The sequence below is a fragment of the Hyaena hyaena genome, unplaced genomic scaffold (assembly GCF_003009895.1).
Source record: "Hyaena hyaena isolate Hyena2069 unplaced genomic scaffold, ASM300989v1 scaffold_1223, whole genome shotgun sequence".
NCBI classification, from domain to species: domain Eukaryota; kingdom Metazoa; phylum Chordata; class Mammalia; order Carnivora; family Hyaenidae; genus Hyaena; species Hyaena hyaena.
The window spans coordinates 402,547-416,636 of NW_024081860.1; the positions used below are offsets into that span (position 1 = coordinate 402,547).

Consider the following 14,090-nt stretch of genomic DNA (forward strand, 5'->3'; position numbering starts at 1 on the left):
TCTATGGATTGATACTTTGGTAAGTATAGTTTGTTCTTTTTTTCTTAAACTGTGAGATAGAGCATACATACAGGGGAGTGCATTTACGTGCAGTTTAAAGACTAATTATAAAGACTGATTATTAATTCTGTTTAAGAAACAGGATATTGGGGCACCTGGGTGGCTCACTTGGTTAAGCATCCAACTTTGGCTCAGGTTACGATCTCCTGGTTCGCGGGTTCGAGTCCCTCGTCAGGCTCTGTGCTGACAGCTCAGAGCCTGGAGCCTGCTTCGGACTCTGTGTCTTCCTCTCTCTCTGACCCTCCCGTGCTCATGCTGTCTCTCTCTCTCAAAATAAATAAACATTACAAAAATGTTTAAAAAAAGAAAAGAAACAGAATATTGATAGCATTCCAGACTCTCCCTCATTCACCCCTGCACCAATCACAACCCTTGTTCTCCTCCCTGGAGGTAACCACCATCCTGCTTCTCTGATCATTGTTTTATTGCTTTTCTTACTTTTCTTATTTTGCCCTTCAGAAAACTCTGAGCCAAGAGTCATGACAACCAAACCCAAGCTCTGCTACTTTCGTGGCAGGGGCAGGATGGAATTGATCCACTGGCTGTTGTCTGCAGCTGGAGTAGGAGGTTGGTCCCTGACTGGGAAAGGAAGGAGGGTAATTTGGGTGGGCTGGAGTGCTCTTTTTCCCCCTTTCATAATTCAGGGTGGTGCCTTCGAGAAGGATCCACGCTTTCCCTTTCTACCTGTCTTCCTTTGTAAGAGGTGAGGGAGGGATCGTAGTCCTCTCTAAGCAGGGTTGGGAGTGTGGAAGTGTAGAGAGCTGTTTCAGAAACTTCGTAGCAGCTGAAGAGATCATGATGACTCATAAGACAAAGGAGAGAGAGGAGACCCACATCTGCATCATTGTTTTCACTGGAACCAAGTGATTTCCAGAGTGTTTCCAGCACTGGCCTGGCACCTTGTTCCACCCACGGCTGCCCACTGAAACCTTATTCCCAGCTGTAGTCTGGTCTCCTCTAAAGCCCAGAAAAGTCTGTCCCATTGGGGTCTGTCCTTAATTCTGAATTCCTTAACCACTGAATTTTCCATAGATTTTCACAAATGCTTTGGAACTGTTTGGTTTCACGCAGGTGTAGATGTCCTTTTCCCTATTTGAATGCCATCTTCTTTAAAACATGGACTCATGCATGACCTTCTTAGTTTTGTTCACTTTATCCTACTCCTAACTCAAGGCTTAGGGGACAAAAAAGTCACTCTTTGCCACGGTAGCTTCAGAGATTCCATCAATAAATGATGATAACCCCACCTGACTGATGATCTTTGATGCCTTTCACTGAATGTACAAGCATCGAAGAGAAATTTAATTTGGACTGATACAGAGGGGAAATGACACAGAAGAGAGAGAAGAAAGGAAAGAGAGGAATAGGAGGAGGGAAATCATTGGGGGAAGTTAGAGAAAAGGACAAGAATTTGGAGAGAAAAAAGAGCTAATGTGAAGAAAAGAAAATAATATGAACGGGGCTGGGGATATCCTGTTAAGTAGGCAAAACCCCCAAAGGGGTGCCAGTCCCATGCCCCCTGCACACACACACACTGGCAGAATTTTCAGCTGCGTCTAAATTGACAACGTTGTGGTTCCTTTTAAAATTTTCATTCTGGGAGCACCTGGCTGGCTCAGTCAGTGGAGCTTGTGACTCTGGTTGTGAATTCGAGCCCCACATTGGGTATAGAGATTACTTAAAAATAAAATTTTTTTGTTATTGTTTATTTACTTATTTGAGAGAGAGAGAGAGGATTAGCATGAGCATGTGCACACAAGTAGGGGAGGGGCAGAGAAAGGGGGAGCCAAAGCAGGCTCCAGGCTCTCCAGCGCAGAGCCTGACTTGGGGCTCCAACACATAACCTGCAAGTCATGAGACTGTGTGACCTGAGGCACACAGGCACCCCCTACTTAAAAATGAAATCTTGGGGTACCTGGGTGGCTCAACTGGTTAAGTGTGCAGCTTCAGTTCAGGCCATGATCTCACAATTCATGAGTTCGAGCCCTGCGTAGGGCTCTGGGCTGACACCTCAGAGCGTGGAGCCTGCTTTGGATCCTGTGCCTCCCTCTTTCTCTGCCCCTCCCCTGCTTATGCTCTGTCTCTCTCTCTCAAAAATAAATAAACATTAAAAGTTTTTTAAAAAAATTAAATCTTAATAAAATAAATAAAAATAAAATTTTCATTCTGGAAGTCATTGGGCATTTTATACTGTGAACATTTCTCTCTCTCTGAGGATATTAATGTTGTAACAATGCTTCTGTCCTTTATCTAGTTTGAAGGAGAATTTATTGAAACAAGAGAACAATATGAGAAGCTGCAGAAGGGTGAGCCTAGATTTATTCAATGTTATCTTACTAGAAAAAAATAAAAATTTGTTTCTGGAAATATTCATTTCAATACAGAACACAGAACTCTACAGTGACAACTATTAGGAAAAGGACCACTAAAACTGATTGAATGCTCACTGTATCCCTGTCACAGAGCTAAATTTGTCATCTGCATTGTCTCCTTAGGCTTCATAAAAGCTTATCAAGTAGACTATGACCCTGACCTCAATTAGATATGATAGCATGGGTTAACTCAGCTAATTGGTTCAATACTCCCCACTCCACTAAAGAATCCTTTTAGAATTCTTAAATCCTGATCCAGTGGGTTGGAGAGGAAGGAGTAAAAGGGAAGGGGAATTTGACCAAAGATATTCTTTTTTTTTTAGTAGTTTATTATCAAATTGGTTTCCATATAACACCCAGTGCTCATCCCCACAAGTGCCCTCCTCCATGCCCATCTCCCCCCTCTCCCCCCATCAGCCCTCAGTTTGTTCTCGACATTCAAGAGTCTCTCATAGTTTGCTCCCCTCCTCCCTCTCCCCAACTATTCTTCCCCTTCTTCTCCCCCACGGTCCTCCATTAGCTTCCTCCTAATCCACCTATATGTGCAAACATATGGTAGCTGCCCTTCTCTGCCTGACTTATTTCGCTCAGCATTAACACCCTCAAGGTCCATCCGTGTTGCTACACATGGCCAGATTTCCTTCTTTCTCATTGCCATGTAGTATTCTATTGTATAGATAAACCACACCTTCTTGATCCATTCCTCCGTTGAGGGACACTTAGGCTCTTTCCATGATTTGGCTATTGTTGAGAGTGCTGCTATGAACATTGGGGTACATGTGCTTCTATGCATCAGCACTCCTGTATCCCTTGGGTAAATTCCTAGCAGTGCTATTTCTGTGACCAAAGGTATTCTTTGGTCTTCATTGGCTCATATCCACTTCTTAGTGATTTCAGCAGATTAACAGATGCCATTTTTTATCAGGTTACAATGTAGAACCAAGACTATATGAAAGATCGAAATTTGATTAAATTTGGAAGAAGTCCTTCAGCCTTACAATTCCCAAGAAAAGTTTCTCACTTTTGTCACAATTCCCAAGAGAAAAGATTAGTACTTTCACAGCACTTCTTAAACTCTAACTGCCACAACGTTATTTTCCTAATCTAAGGAAACCTGCATGTTCTCATTGTTGCTGATAAACAGTCATGAAATGAACATAAATTATTTTCTTTTTAATGTTTTATTTATTTCTAGGAGAGAGAGAGAGAGAGAGACAGCGTGAGCAGGGGAGGGTCAGAGAGAGAGGGAGTCACAGACTGAAACAGGCTTCAGGCTCTGAGCTGGCAGTCAGCACAGAGCCCGACGCGGGGCTCGAACCCACGAACCGCGAGATCATGACCTAAGCGAAAGTTGGACGCTTAACCGACTAAGCCACCCAGGCGCCCTGAACACAAATTATTTTTTGAAAAAATGTTCAACTAGTAATCAGCATACCTACCGTTTACAAACTGTATGACTGCAAAAGGCCTTTAACTTCTCTGTGTCCTGTCTCCTTACCATAAAATAAAATGAACCTCTGTGGTCACAGATGCAGGATGCCAGTAGATCTCATTGAATGGGGAAGACCAGCTAACTCTTCCCCAGTTCCTGTCCAGGAACTTTATTAAATCCTGGAATGCCCCTGAAGCTCCTCTTTCTTGTCATTTCTGCCCTCCTCCACCCTGAACAAGGCCAGTCACTGGTACATAGTAGGCAGTAAATACATATGTATTGAATAAATAAATGAAATGTATCTCCAGAAACTCTTTCGTGATCATTCTGGCAGGAAATCCTCCCTAACAGCCTAGGAGATCCTCCTGAGTCTGTGATGCTGCTCTTGTGCTTCAGACACCTTCCTGGGCATTACTATTATTAGTGAACAGGAGGCAGAAAAGGACAGCAGAGAGGGCCCTGAGCTGAGAGTTGAAGACCTACTTCTGCTGGCTTAGCGGTCTCCTGACTGTGAGTGTGAGCAAGTCATGTTTGCTCTCTTGGCCTCCATAGTGCCATAGTCTATAATATGAATGAACTAAATAATTGCAAAATCCTTCCCTGCACTCTTGATCTGAGATTTTTAAAAGTCTCTCTGAAGAAGATCATCAGTTCCTAGAAGCATGGACCATTTTTAATGGACTTCTGCAGTAGCACAGAGACCAGTTTAGATGATCATTCAGTGTCCACCATATTCTACTGCCTCTCATTAAGGCAAGTAGCAACAACAGTGGAAACTAGGGAAATTCATTAGGGCCTCTGACAATGCACTAGTGAAGTCTGGTTCCTAGCCTAGGTAAAGTTCCTTATTCTCAGCAATGTGCAGGTGGTAAAGGAAATTTAAAGGCTATGTATTTCTTCAAGACCCTATCCTATGAAAAGAGCACTATAGCACATCTTTAAATGCATTACTTATATAGGCAGTCACTAAATTAAAATTAGTTTAATTTTACTAAACACGATTATTGACAGTATTCAGTGATTTTTTAAAGGTATCTCATTTCATCCTTTCAAAAATCCTGCTTGATAGATATTATTGTTTTAGAGAAAAGGAAGCTGAAGTTCAGGTGAATCATTTGCTTAAAGTCACATGGCTGGGGAAGGCTAAAGCTGGCATTTGGCCCTGGTCTGCCTGGGTTCTTGTTGTCACATCCATCCTGCTGCTATGTAGACCTGGAATAATACCTGATGTGCTTTTCATAGAGTTCAGGCTCCCAGCCTCCACCCCTGAACCAGAATATCTGGGGGGTGGGTGAGTATTTTTAACAACCCATCTCCCTGAGATGATTTTCATATACCCTAAACTTTGAGAACCAGAAGCATTTATAATATAAACAGTCATAGTAAATGTATAGTGTCTTAGTCATGATTAACCAATGCACAAAAATGCTTGGAACCATCAAGCAAATATCAAATTTTCCATAAAGCAAATGGTAGGAATTTCCTCAACAACTGGGGTCATTAGCTCACCACTTTGGTTGAAAACTAAAAACTACTCAACAAAATTAGAAGGGACCCTCCTGCAAGCTTACCACAACCATGGAAGGAGAGTATCCTAACTTCTCTTTGCTCAGTCCATAGATGGACACCTGTATTTGGCCAAGTGCCTATGGTTGAAATAGTTGAAATGGTGCTGACAAGACTAGAGCCATCCTCAGCTACCTTGCTGCCAAGTTCGACCTGTATGGGAAGAACCTGAAGGAGACAGTAAGGTACCACAGTGCTCATGTCTGTACTTGATTCTTATCCAAGCTCTGTTGTCTTGCACCATCTGAGATTCAGTTCAGGTGTAGACTTTCAGCCTGGATTAGGAGGAGAAGGCAAGGGGAAGAAAGGGGAGACGCTCTTGCTATATCCATGTGTCTTGTGCATAGCTCTGAATACTCCAGGTTTCCCCTTTTACTACTCATGGTGGTCTGCATTCAACACTCATATCCTCTCCCACTCCTCACAAAATAGGTTCTCATAAAATGACTTAATAGACTTCATTCTACATGAAGGTGTAAATGACTGATTCAGCAAATAAACACTGAGCATTGTATCAATGATCTATTACCACAAATACTGCTTTATCACAAACCACAGTGACTTAAAGTCAGCAGGCATTTATTCCTCACCAGTCTGTGGGTCATGGGGACGTTGGCATATCTTGGCCAGGCTTGACTCCTCTTGGCTGGACTCACTCATTATGTCTCTGGTCAACCAGTCATCAGTCAGGGGGCTCTGGTTTGGAGTGTTGACTATCCATTGAGGGGTAAGTGCACCATGTGTCTCTCATCCTCTCATGCTGAGCTTGTTCTTGGAGCAGCTAGAGAGGGTTCTAAGAGAGAGTAAAAGCACACAAAGCTTCTTAAGTTCTAGGCTCAGAACTGGTCATCAATTCCACCTCATTCTATTTGTTAAAGCAAGTCATGAGGTCATTCCAGAAAACAGACCCCATCTAATGATGGAAGGAGCTGTCAGATTTTATCACAATTACTGAACAGTGAAGCTTTGTGTCCACTGTTTTGCATGTATATACCACAAGCATCTACTCTGTGCTGGGCACTGTGCTAGGCCTGGCTGAGGATGGCTGGATTATTACTCCCAGGAATACACAGTTCAGCTTCACATGAGATAAGTAAACTACAGACAAAGCAAAGATTTACAACTATAAAAGTTTTATCTGTATTTGGGGTCAAAGGGCCATTTCAGTGGTCCTTGAATGAAATCTTATCACCATAAGCATGAACACTATTGGTTGGTCCATACACATATATAAAAGACAAGGTAGGAGAAAGGCCTAAGTTCACCTGTTCAGAAAAAGGAGAGTATAATATAGGAATGAACAAAGTCCATAACAAGAAGCAGCACACCCCTCTTCTTTAGATCCACCTTTAAAATGAATTTAGTCATCCTAACTTGCAGTCCCATACCTAACTTGCAGGTATATGGGAAGAGAAGCAATTTCAAACAGTGTGTGAAAAGCATCCTTTTATAACAATGTAAACAAGTAATGATATGCTAAAGCAATCTGTTTCTGACTGTTTTGATGTGTTTTTTACAAATTAAAGGTGACAGGCTAGGTGACAATCGAACATGTAAGAAAAGTGATTTGTAATTCAGATAGGACAATAAAGTAAATTATGCTTTTATATATGTTGAAAATAGAGATGATCACTGAACCAAATTTGCTGGGCAGTTAGCATATAGTGGGGGATACACAGACACACCACCCTTACTGTTTGCATACTGGTTGTAGACAACTTGCACCCCATGACTGCACCAACAGGCTAATAAATCATGGTCACAGGTCTGCCATTCTTAGTTTTTTCTTGTTGTTAGGGTTTTTCTTTTTTTTAATCTCCCCCCCCCTTTTTTTTTTTTGCGTTTGTTAATGTAGGGGAAAATTTTAAGAGAATGAATCAAGGTATTTGTTTGATCTGACTAGGAAAGCAAACGTTTCCTTCTCAGTTGCCATGTCAAGGGAAGACCTGCTAGATTATACATCTTCCCTAAACAACTGACAAGGATCTGGTGCTAATAGTTTTGCACTTCCGGTAACCTTCGTTCAGCTGGGTTTTGAAAACCACAATCATTTATTTGTTTGTTTGTTTATGTCAGATATCAACTTAGAGGCATTTAGCCTTTTTTTTTTTTTTTTCCACACATCCCTTCATTCAATAAACATTTCCAGAGACGCTAGTCTACCCTGGTCACTTGGATGGCTCTAGTTGGAGAAATCATTCCTGGGCATGGAATCTTAAGGGAGGGGGCATGAAAAGTCATTTTCCCCAGTATCCATCTGCACCACCGCTGTGGCGCATTAGGGAACCCCATACTCAAAGGCTCGCGTCCTAATCAGAGTCACACGTTGTGTTGTCAGGATCACATGTACGTCCACACATTGGATCTCATGACGATGATCGTACTGGCTGCGTTCAAACCCCCTGAGGAAAAAGAGGAGGATCTTACTTTAATCGTGAAGAAAGCTAAAACCCGTTACTTCCCGTCTTTGAAAACGTAGGGGGCAGGAATCCACTTTGGATCTCAGGGAGGCCTTAACGCGCGGGGGCGGACTTGCCGGGGAGCTCTCGCGAGAGTCAAGGTCCTGCTCCGCGATCGCTGCGCGCGCAGGTCCAGCTGGGAGAGCAGGGGGCGGGGCTGGCATCTTCCAGAGGTCGCCCGCCCCTCGGATCCCACCAGAGAGCTGGGGTCGGGGCCGAAGAGGCTGAACGCGGGGGCGGTGAAAGTTCCCACCTCCTCTTCCCGGGATGCAGGGATTCAGGACTTACTTCCTCTTCTAAGAAGAATATTTCAGGTGTGAATATCTGAAAAGACCGAAGCTGTGGTAGAGCTTTACTATACCTGGACCAAAACTTTAATAAGGGTTACATAATTTTGGAACCTCTAACAAAACTGAATGGGAAAAAGCCAAATGCAATGAAAGGTACAGCATTTCTGTTCTGATTTTTTAAAAAGCCATCAGCCTGGGGCTTCATCACCTTAAATTCACTGTCAGATGTCTCTTTACGTGTAATACTGGAGGCTAATCATGCCTCAATCAAAAGATAAGGCCCTCTTAAAGTTACAACTTTTCCGAAATCATTTTGGAGTGAATAATTAGGAATGTCCTGGAAATACATCTGGTAAGGTAGCATGTAGGCATGGGGTTCCTTAAATAAAGGCTTCCACAGAAGAATTCTGTGGTTTTTCTCCTCAGTATTAGTCTTGGGGAAAGAATGATTTATTACAGATGAAACCACAATGAAGAGTTTTGCCAGTACCTCAGAACTAGACAAGCAAGCACCTCTTTATTTGGAACAAGGTACAGTGTTGTTGAAACACCTTCCATTAAAAAAAAAAACAGCAACTAGTGTGATTACTTGAGTTATAATGTTAAATGGACTTTATCATAGTACAGATTGTGAAATTTGTGTAGCCTAATTTAATACTCCTCAAAACATTTAAAATAATTTATTTGTTCAAATCAGAGTCAAACTCAAGTTTGTTTACCTGAAATTAACGTAACATTGTGTGTCAATTGTATTTTAATTAAAAAAACCCCCAAAAATCCTCAAATTCATTCTTGTAGTCAATTACATTTTTAAGCTTCTTTTAAATAAGTTTCCTTCCTCTTTTTTGCTATTTTTTCAATATTTATTTATTTTGAGAGAGACAGTGCACAAGGGAGGGGGGCAGAGACAGAGAGACTCCTAGGCAGGCTGCCTGCTGTCAGCATAGAACCCAACTTGTGGCTCAATCTCATGAAGCAGGAGATCATGGCCTGAGCCAAAATCAAGTTGAGTTAGACACTCAACTGACCGAGCCACCCAGGCTCCCCCTTTTCTCTCCTTCTATTTATTCCTCTTGCATTTATCTTGAGCTTCCCATAGCCTGGATTTTACTAAGTGCAGCATACTCCTTTATTCTGTAAATTTCCTGTCAATTGGAAGTTAGAATTAGAAGCCTAATTGTGCCCAGGTATGATTATTTTGGCCGGACTGTGTCATAGGTGATGTTGTGAAGGTCATTAGGAAGCAGACATTATCTGGTTGTCCCTCTTCTTACAACTAAATGTGATTGATGATTAATGCCTGGGCCCACTGATTTATTAATGAATGCAAAATGCTGACACCCAATCCTGCCAATCCTTCTTTATTTATTAGTGGCATACTTTCTATAAAATCTTCCTGTTCAGTCATAATATATTTAGTTACTTTGGGGTGCAGTTTATGTTAGGAAAGGAAGATAAATACCTGATGCTTTTTTTTGTTCACTGTTTTTCAAAATGAGTTAGTTACCTAGCTTCTTCAAAGGGGACTAATGGTTTTATTGATTTTTCATTCTTGTTTTTGTTCTTTAAATAATGTGATAATATTGTTTATTGCCATGAATTTAAATATTGTGCTGTGCTTTGAATAGTGTTAGAGCTCTTCTTTTTTTTTTTTTATTTGAGTATAGGGGCACCTTCGTGCAACAGTCAGTTAAGCATCCCACTCTTGGTTTCAGCTCAGCTCATGATCTCATGGTTCATGGGATTGAGCCCCACATCAGTCTCTGTGCTGACAGCTGGGAACCTGCTTGGGATTCTCTCTGTGTTTCTCTCTCTGCCCCTCCCCCATGCATGCACATGTGCATATACATGCCCCCCCCAATAAACTTTTAAAAATGCATACATAAAGTAAATTTGAGTATGGTTGACACACAATGTTACATTAGTTTCAGTGATTATAGAAGTCATTATAGAAGCTCAAGCATCTTATCTTTTGGCCAGTTGTAGCTTCGTCAAGTTTGCTTCTGGTTTTTGACATGGTCCCAACAGTCTTTGATTCCTCCCTTCTTTTTCAGTCTGAAGAATCTCCCTCTTTTTTTTTTTTAATTTTTTAAATTTTACTTAAATCCAAGTTAGTTAACAAGAATGCCCCTCTTTAAAAATATTTTTTTTTACATTTATTTATTTTTTGAGAGAAAGAGACAGAGCACAAGTGGGGGAGGGACAGAGAGAGAAGGAGACACAGAATCCGAAGCAGGCTCCATCCAGGCTCTGAGCTGTCAGCACAGAGCCTGATGTAGGGCTCAAACTCACAAGCCATGAGATCATGACCTGAGCTGGAAGTCAGAAGTTTAACTGACTGAGCCACCCAGGTGCCTCTATGTCCCCCCTTTTTCTACGTGCCTTCCTCCCCCATTATCTCTTTGTACATCTTAAGTATTTTTAACTCCTTTAGGAGTCCACTCTTGAGACGCCTGGGCAGCTCAGTCAGTTGAGTGTCTGACTTTGGCTGAGGACATGATCTTGCAGTTCATAGGTTCGAGCCCGGCAGTGGGCTCTGTGCTGAGAACTGACAGTTGGGCTCTGTGCTGAGAGTCTGGAACCTGCTTCAGAGTCTGTGTTTCCCACTATCTCTGTTCTTCCCCTGCAATCTTTCTCTCTCTCTCCCTTTCTCAAAAATAAAGAAAAAACAAAAAATTTTTAAGAGTCCACTTTTACATTTGGCTCTGTGGCTCAGAATTCTTTTTTGTCAATGTGCTGCCTCTGTCTTATAAAGGAGTTATCTCAAGTACAAATCATGTGCTTTGTAACTTGTGGCCATGAGCCTGTTTTCTGCAGGAATCACATTCCATATATTTGGCATATTTAATATATTCCATCAACTGTTTTTATGTTTGCTGTGGCTGGGATACTCTAGAATTCACTGATTCTAGTCATTTTTTTCATCCATACTAACATTTATTTTTACCCCTGTATCCCAGGAAGAGATGTGGTGCCTGAATTTATCTTTGTTCCTTACCTATGGAGGAAAGCCATATTTTGTATATCTGCCACTCAAAGCTACACCTGAGGGATTTTTATATTCACTTTTCATTGGATAGTAAAAAGGCTCAGGTTTGGGCTTCTGATATCCCATTGGCGACTTATTTCTACTTGTGGGATAGTAGCCAGATTCTAGTTAATCATGACCTTTGTGTCTCCCTTATGCTAGTGGGTACAGTTTAACATAACCAGCCCTAGGCTTATAAGAGAGAACTCCATTCCAGCACTTTACTACCCAAAATATCTTGATGATCACTGACAAATTTCCAACAATATTGTGCCAATTTACAGCAAGTTTAGGAGTGTTTAAGAGTTGGTTTCATCTGACCCTTTCCAGCATTCTTGGAGATTATCAAGAAAAAAGATTCTTTAGTAGATTTAATCTTTACAAAAGAGTCCCTGCTTTTATAAGTGGTTAGCCAGGCAAAATAGTCTTGACTTTTATATGATATTCTTTGTTATTTTTCTTTCTGCAGATTTTGAACGACCACAGAATTTTCTCGTTGGCAACAGATTCAGTTGGGCAGACATACAGCTTCTGGAAGCTATTTTAATGGTGGAAGAACTTGATGCTTCTGTTCTTTCTGACTTCCCTCTACTGAAGGTAGTGTATTAGCACACACACGAAGCCCAAGAAAAAGTGAATAGAAACAAAGACTAAAACAAAGTGCATCTCCAGATCAAACTCAATAAAAGATGTTAAAATTTTTTTTTAAATGTTTATTTATTTTTGAGAAGACAGCACGAGCTGGGGAGGGGCAGACAGAGAGGGAGACACAGAATCCAAAGCAGGCTCCAGGCTCTGGGCTGTCAGCACAGAGCCAGATGAAGGGCTCAAAATCATGAGCTGTGAGATCCTGACCTGGCCTGAACTCCAGCTATCAACCGACCGAGCCACCCAGGTGCCCCAAGTATCTGACTCTTGATTTCAGCTCAGATCATGATTTTGTCATTCGTGAGATCGAGTCCTACATCTGGCTCCACACTGTCACCTGTTAATGCTTGGGATTCTCTCTCTCTCCTTATCTCTTTGTCCTTCCCCTGCTCATGCTTGCCCGCTTTCTCTCAAAATAAATAAATAAACTAAAAAACAGTGGGGAGGCATAAATTCAGAAAGCTCATTCCTACCGCTGCCATCCCACTTTCCTGCCCCTATAATCACCTTTATTGGTTTCCTGTGTACCCTTCCAGTATTCTCATTTATGCAAATACAGGCAAATATGAATATTAATTTATCTGTTACCTCCAGCCCTGGCTTTCTTACCCAAAACAGCAAACGTATTCTATTCTGTCTTGGGTTTTTTTTTCCCTTTGAACAAAACAGTACATTCTAGAGGTCTTTCCCTGTCAATAATGGGGTCTTCCTCTTCTTTTTATGTATTATATAATTTTAAATTACTGGACTATATACTTTGTAGGGATGTACCATAGTTTATATAACCAGTTTTCTGTTCTTGGAAATATAGGTTATTTCCACCTTTTCACTTTGCTAACATTCTTATTGTTATTTCTTTGCTCATACCTTATGTGATTTGTTTGCTCACCCTTATAAGAAATTCCTAGAACAAGAATCAGTAGGTCAAAGAATATGACTTTTTCAGAGTTTTTATATGTACCTACTTGAGACAATGATCTTTTATTTTTTATTTATTTTGTGTGTGTGTGAGAGAGTGTGTGTGTGTGAGAGAGTGGGGGAGGGGCAGAGAGAGAGAGAGAGGAATAGAGAGATTCTTAAGCAGGCTCCTTGCCCAGCACTCAGCCCAGTGTGGGGGCTCCATCTCATGACCCTGGGTTCATGACCTGAGCCAAAATCAAGAGTCCGATACAACCAGCTGAGCCACGCAGGCACCGGAATGATTGTTGAATGATTGTTTAACAAAACAATTTATTCAAGCTAAACATACTAGCAATTGTGTTACGTTCCTGGGAACATCCAGCCAACAGGCCTTGAGGGGTGAACCCAGATTCAACACCCTGGGGTCCATAAGCTGGCAGCCTAAGCAGTCTCCTCCCATGACAAAGCTCTGATTTTCTTAAAGGTTGTGACTGCTGTGGAGGCTTTTGTTTCAGTCACTGGCTTTCATTTCAGGCACTTAAATCAAGAATCAGCAGCATCCCTACAATTAGTAAGTTCCTGCAGCCTGGGAGTCTGAGGAAGCTGCCCCCAGGTAGCCACTATGTGGAGGGGGTCAGGAGCATCCTGCAGTTCTGATGAAAGCACGGCCTACACTGGTACACTGCCACAGTCCCATCACAGCATCCATACAGGCCGCTGCGAACTGAAACAAACTATAGATTCTAGCAGTAAAGTGTCTGAAAAGAAAAAAAACATACTATGAACAGCAAACACCGATTAAATGCAATATGAGACCATTCTGATGTGTGAAATTTTTTTTAAAAATTTTTTGATGTTTTTTACTTATTTCTGAGAGAGAGAGAGACAGCATGAACAGGGGAGGGTCAGAGAGAGAGGGAGACACAGAATCTGAAACAGGCTCCAGGCTCTGAGCTAGCTGTCAGCACAGAGCCTGACACGGGACTTGAACCCACAAACTGTGAGATCATGACCTGAGCCGAAGCCGGACGCTTAACCGACTGAGCCACCCAGGTGCCCCGATGTGTGAAATTTTTTTAAGCTTGTTGATTGTGGGTGATGGCTACAGCCTTTATGAAATCAGTGTTGTGTGTAAATAAATAGGAGGCACTGTGAGGCACCGGGGTGGCTCAGTCAGTTAAGCATCAGACTTTGGCTCAGATCATGATCTTAGGATTTGTGAGTTCGAGCCCCACATCGGGGGTCTGTGCTAACAGCTCAGAGCCTGGAGCTTGCTTCGAAATCTCTGACTCCCTATCCCTCTGCCCCTCTACCATTCATACCCTGTTTCCCAAA

The 14,090-nt window shown here is 41.9% G+C and overlaps 1 protein-coding gene across 1 annotated transcript; it reads left to right on the forward strand.

Moving 5' to 3' along the window:
- The first annotated feature begins 398 nt into the window (after window positions 1–398).
- LOC120224693 (glutathione S-transferase alpha-4-like) lies at window positions 399–13,500 on the forward strand. Its single transcript, XM_039222949.1, is given in 8 exon segments — window positions 399–624; window positions 2,313–2,366; window positions 5,478–5,540; window positions 5,543–5,631; window positions 7,769–7,905; window positions 8,217–8,332; window positions 11,677–11,804; window positions 13,290–13,500. Coding segments are annotated over 8 exon segments (795 nt in total). The 5' UTR covers window positions 399–539; the 3' UTR covers window positions 13,413–13,500.
- Window positions 13,501–14,090: the final 590 nt, after the last annotated feature.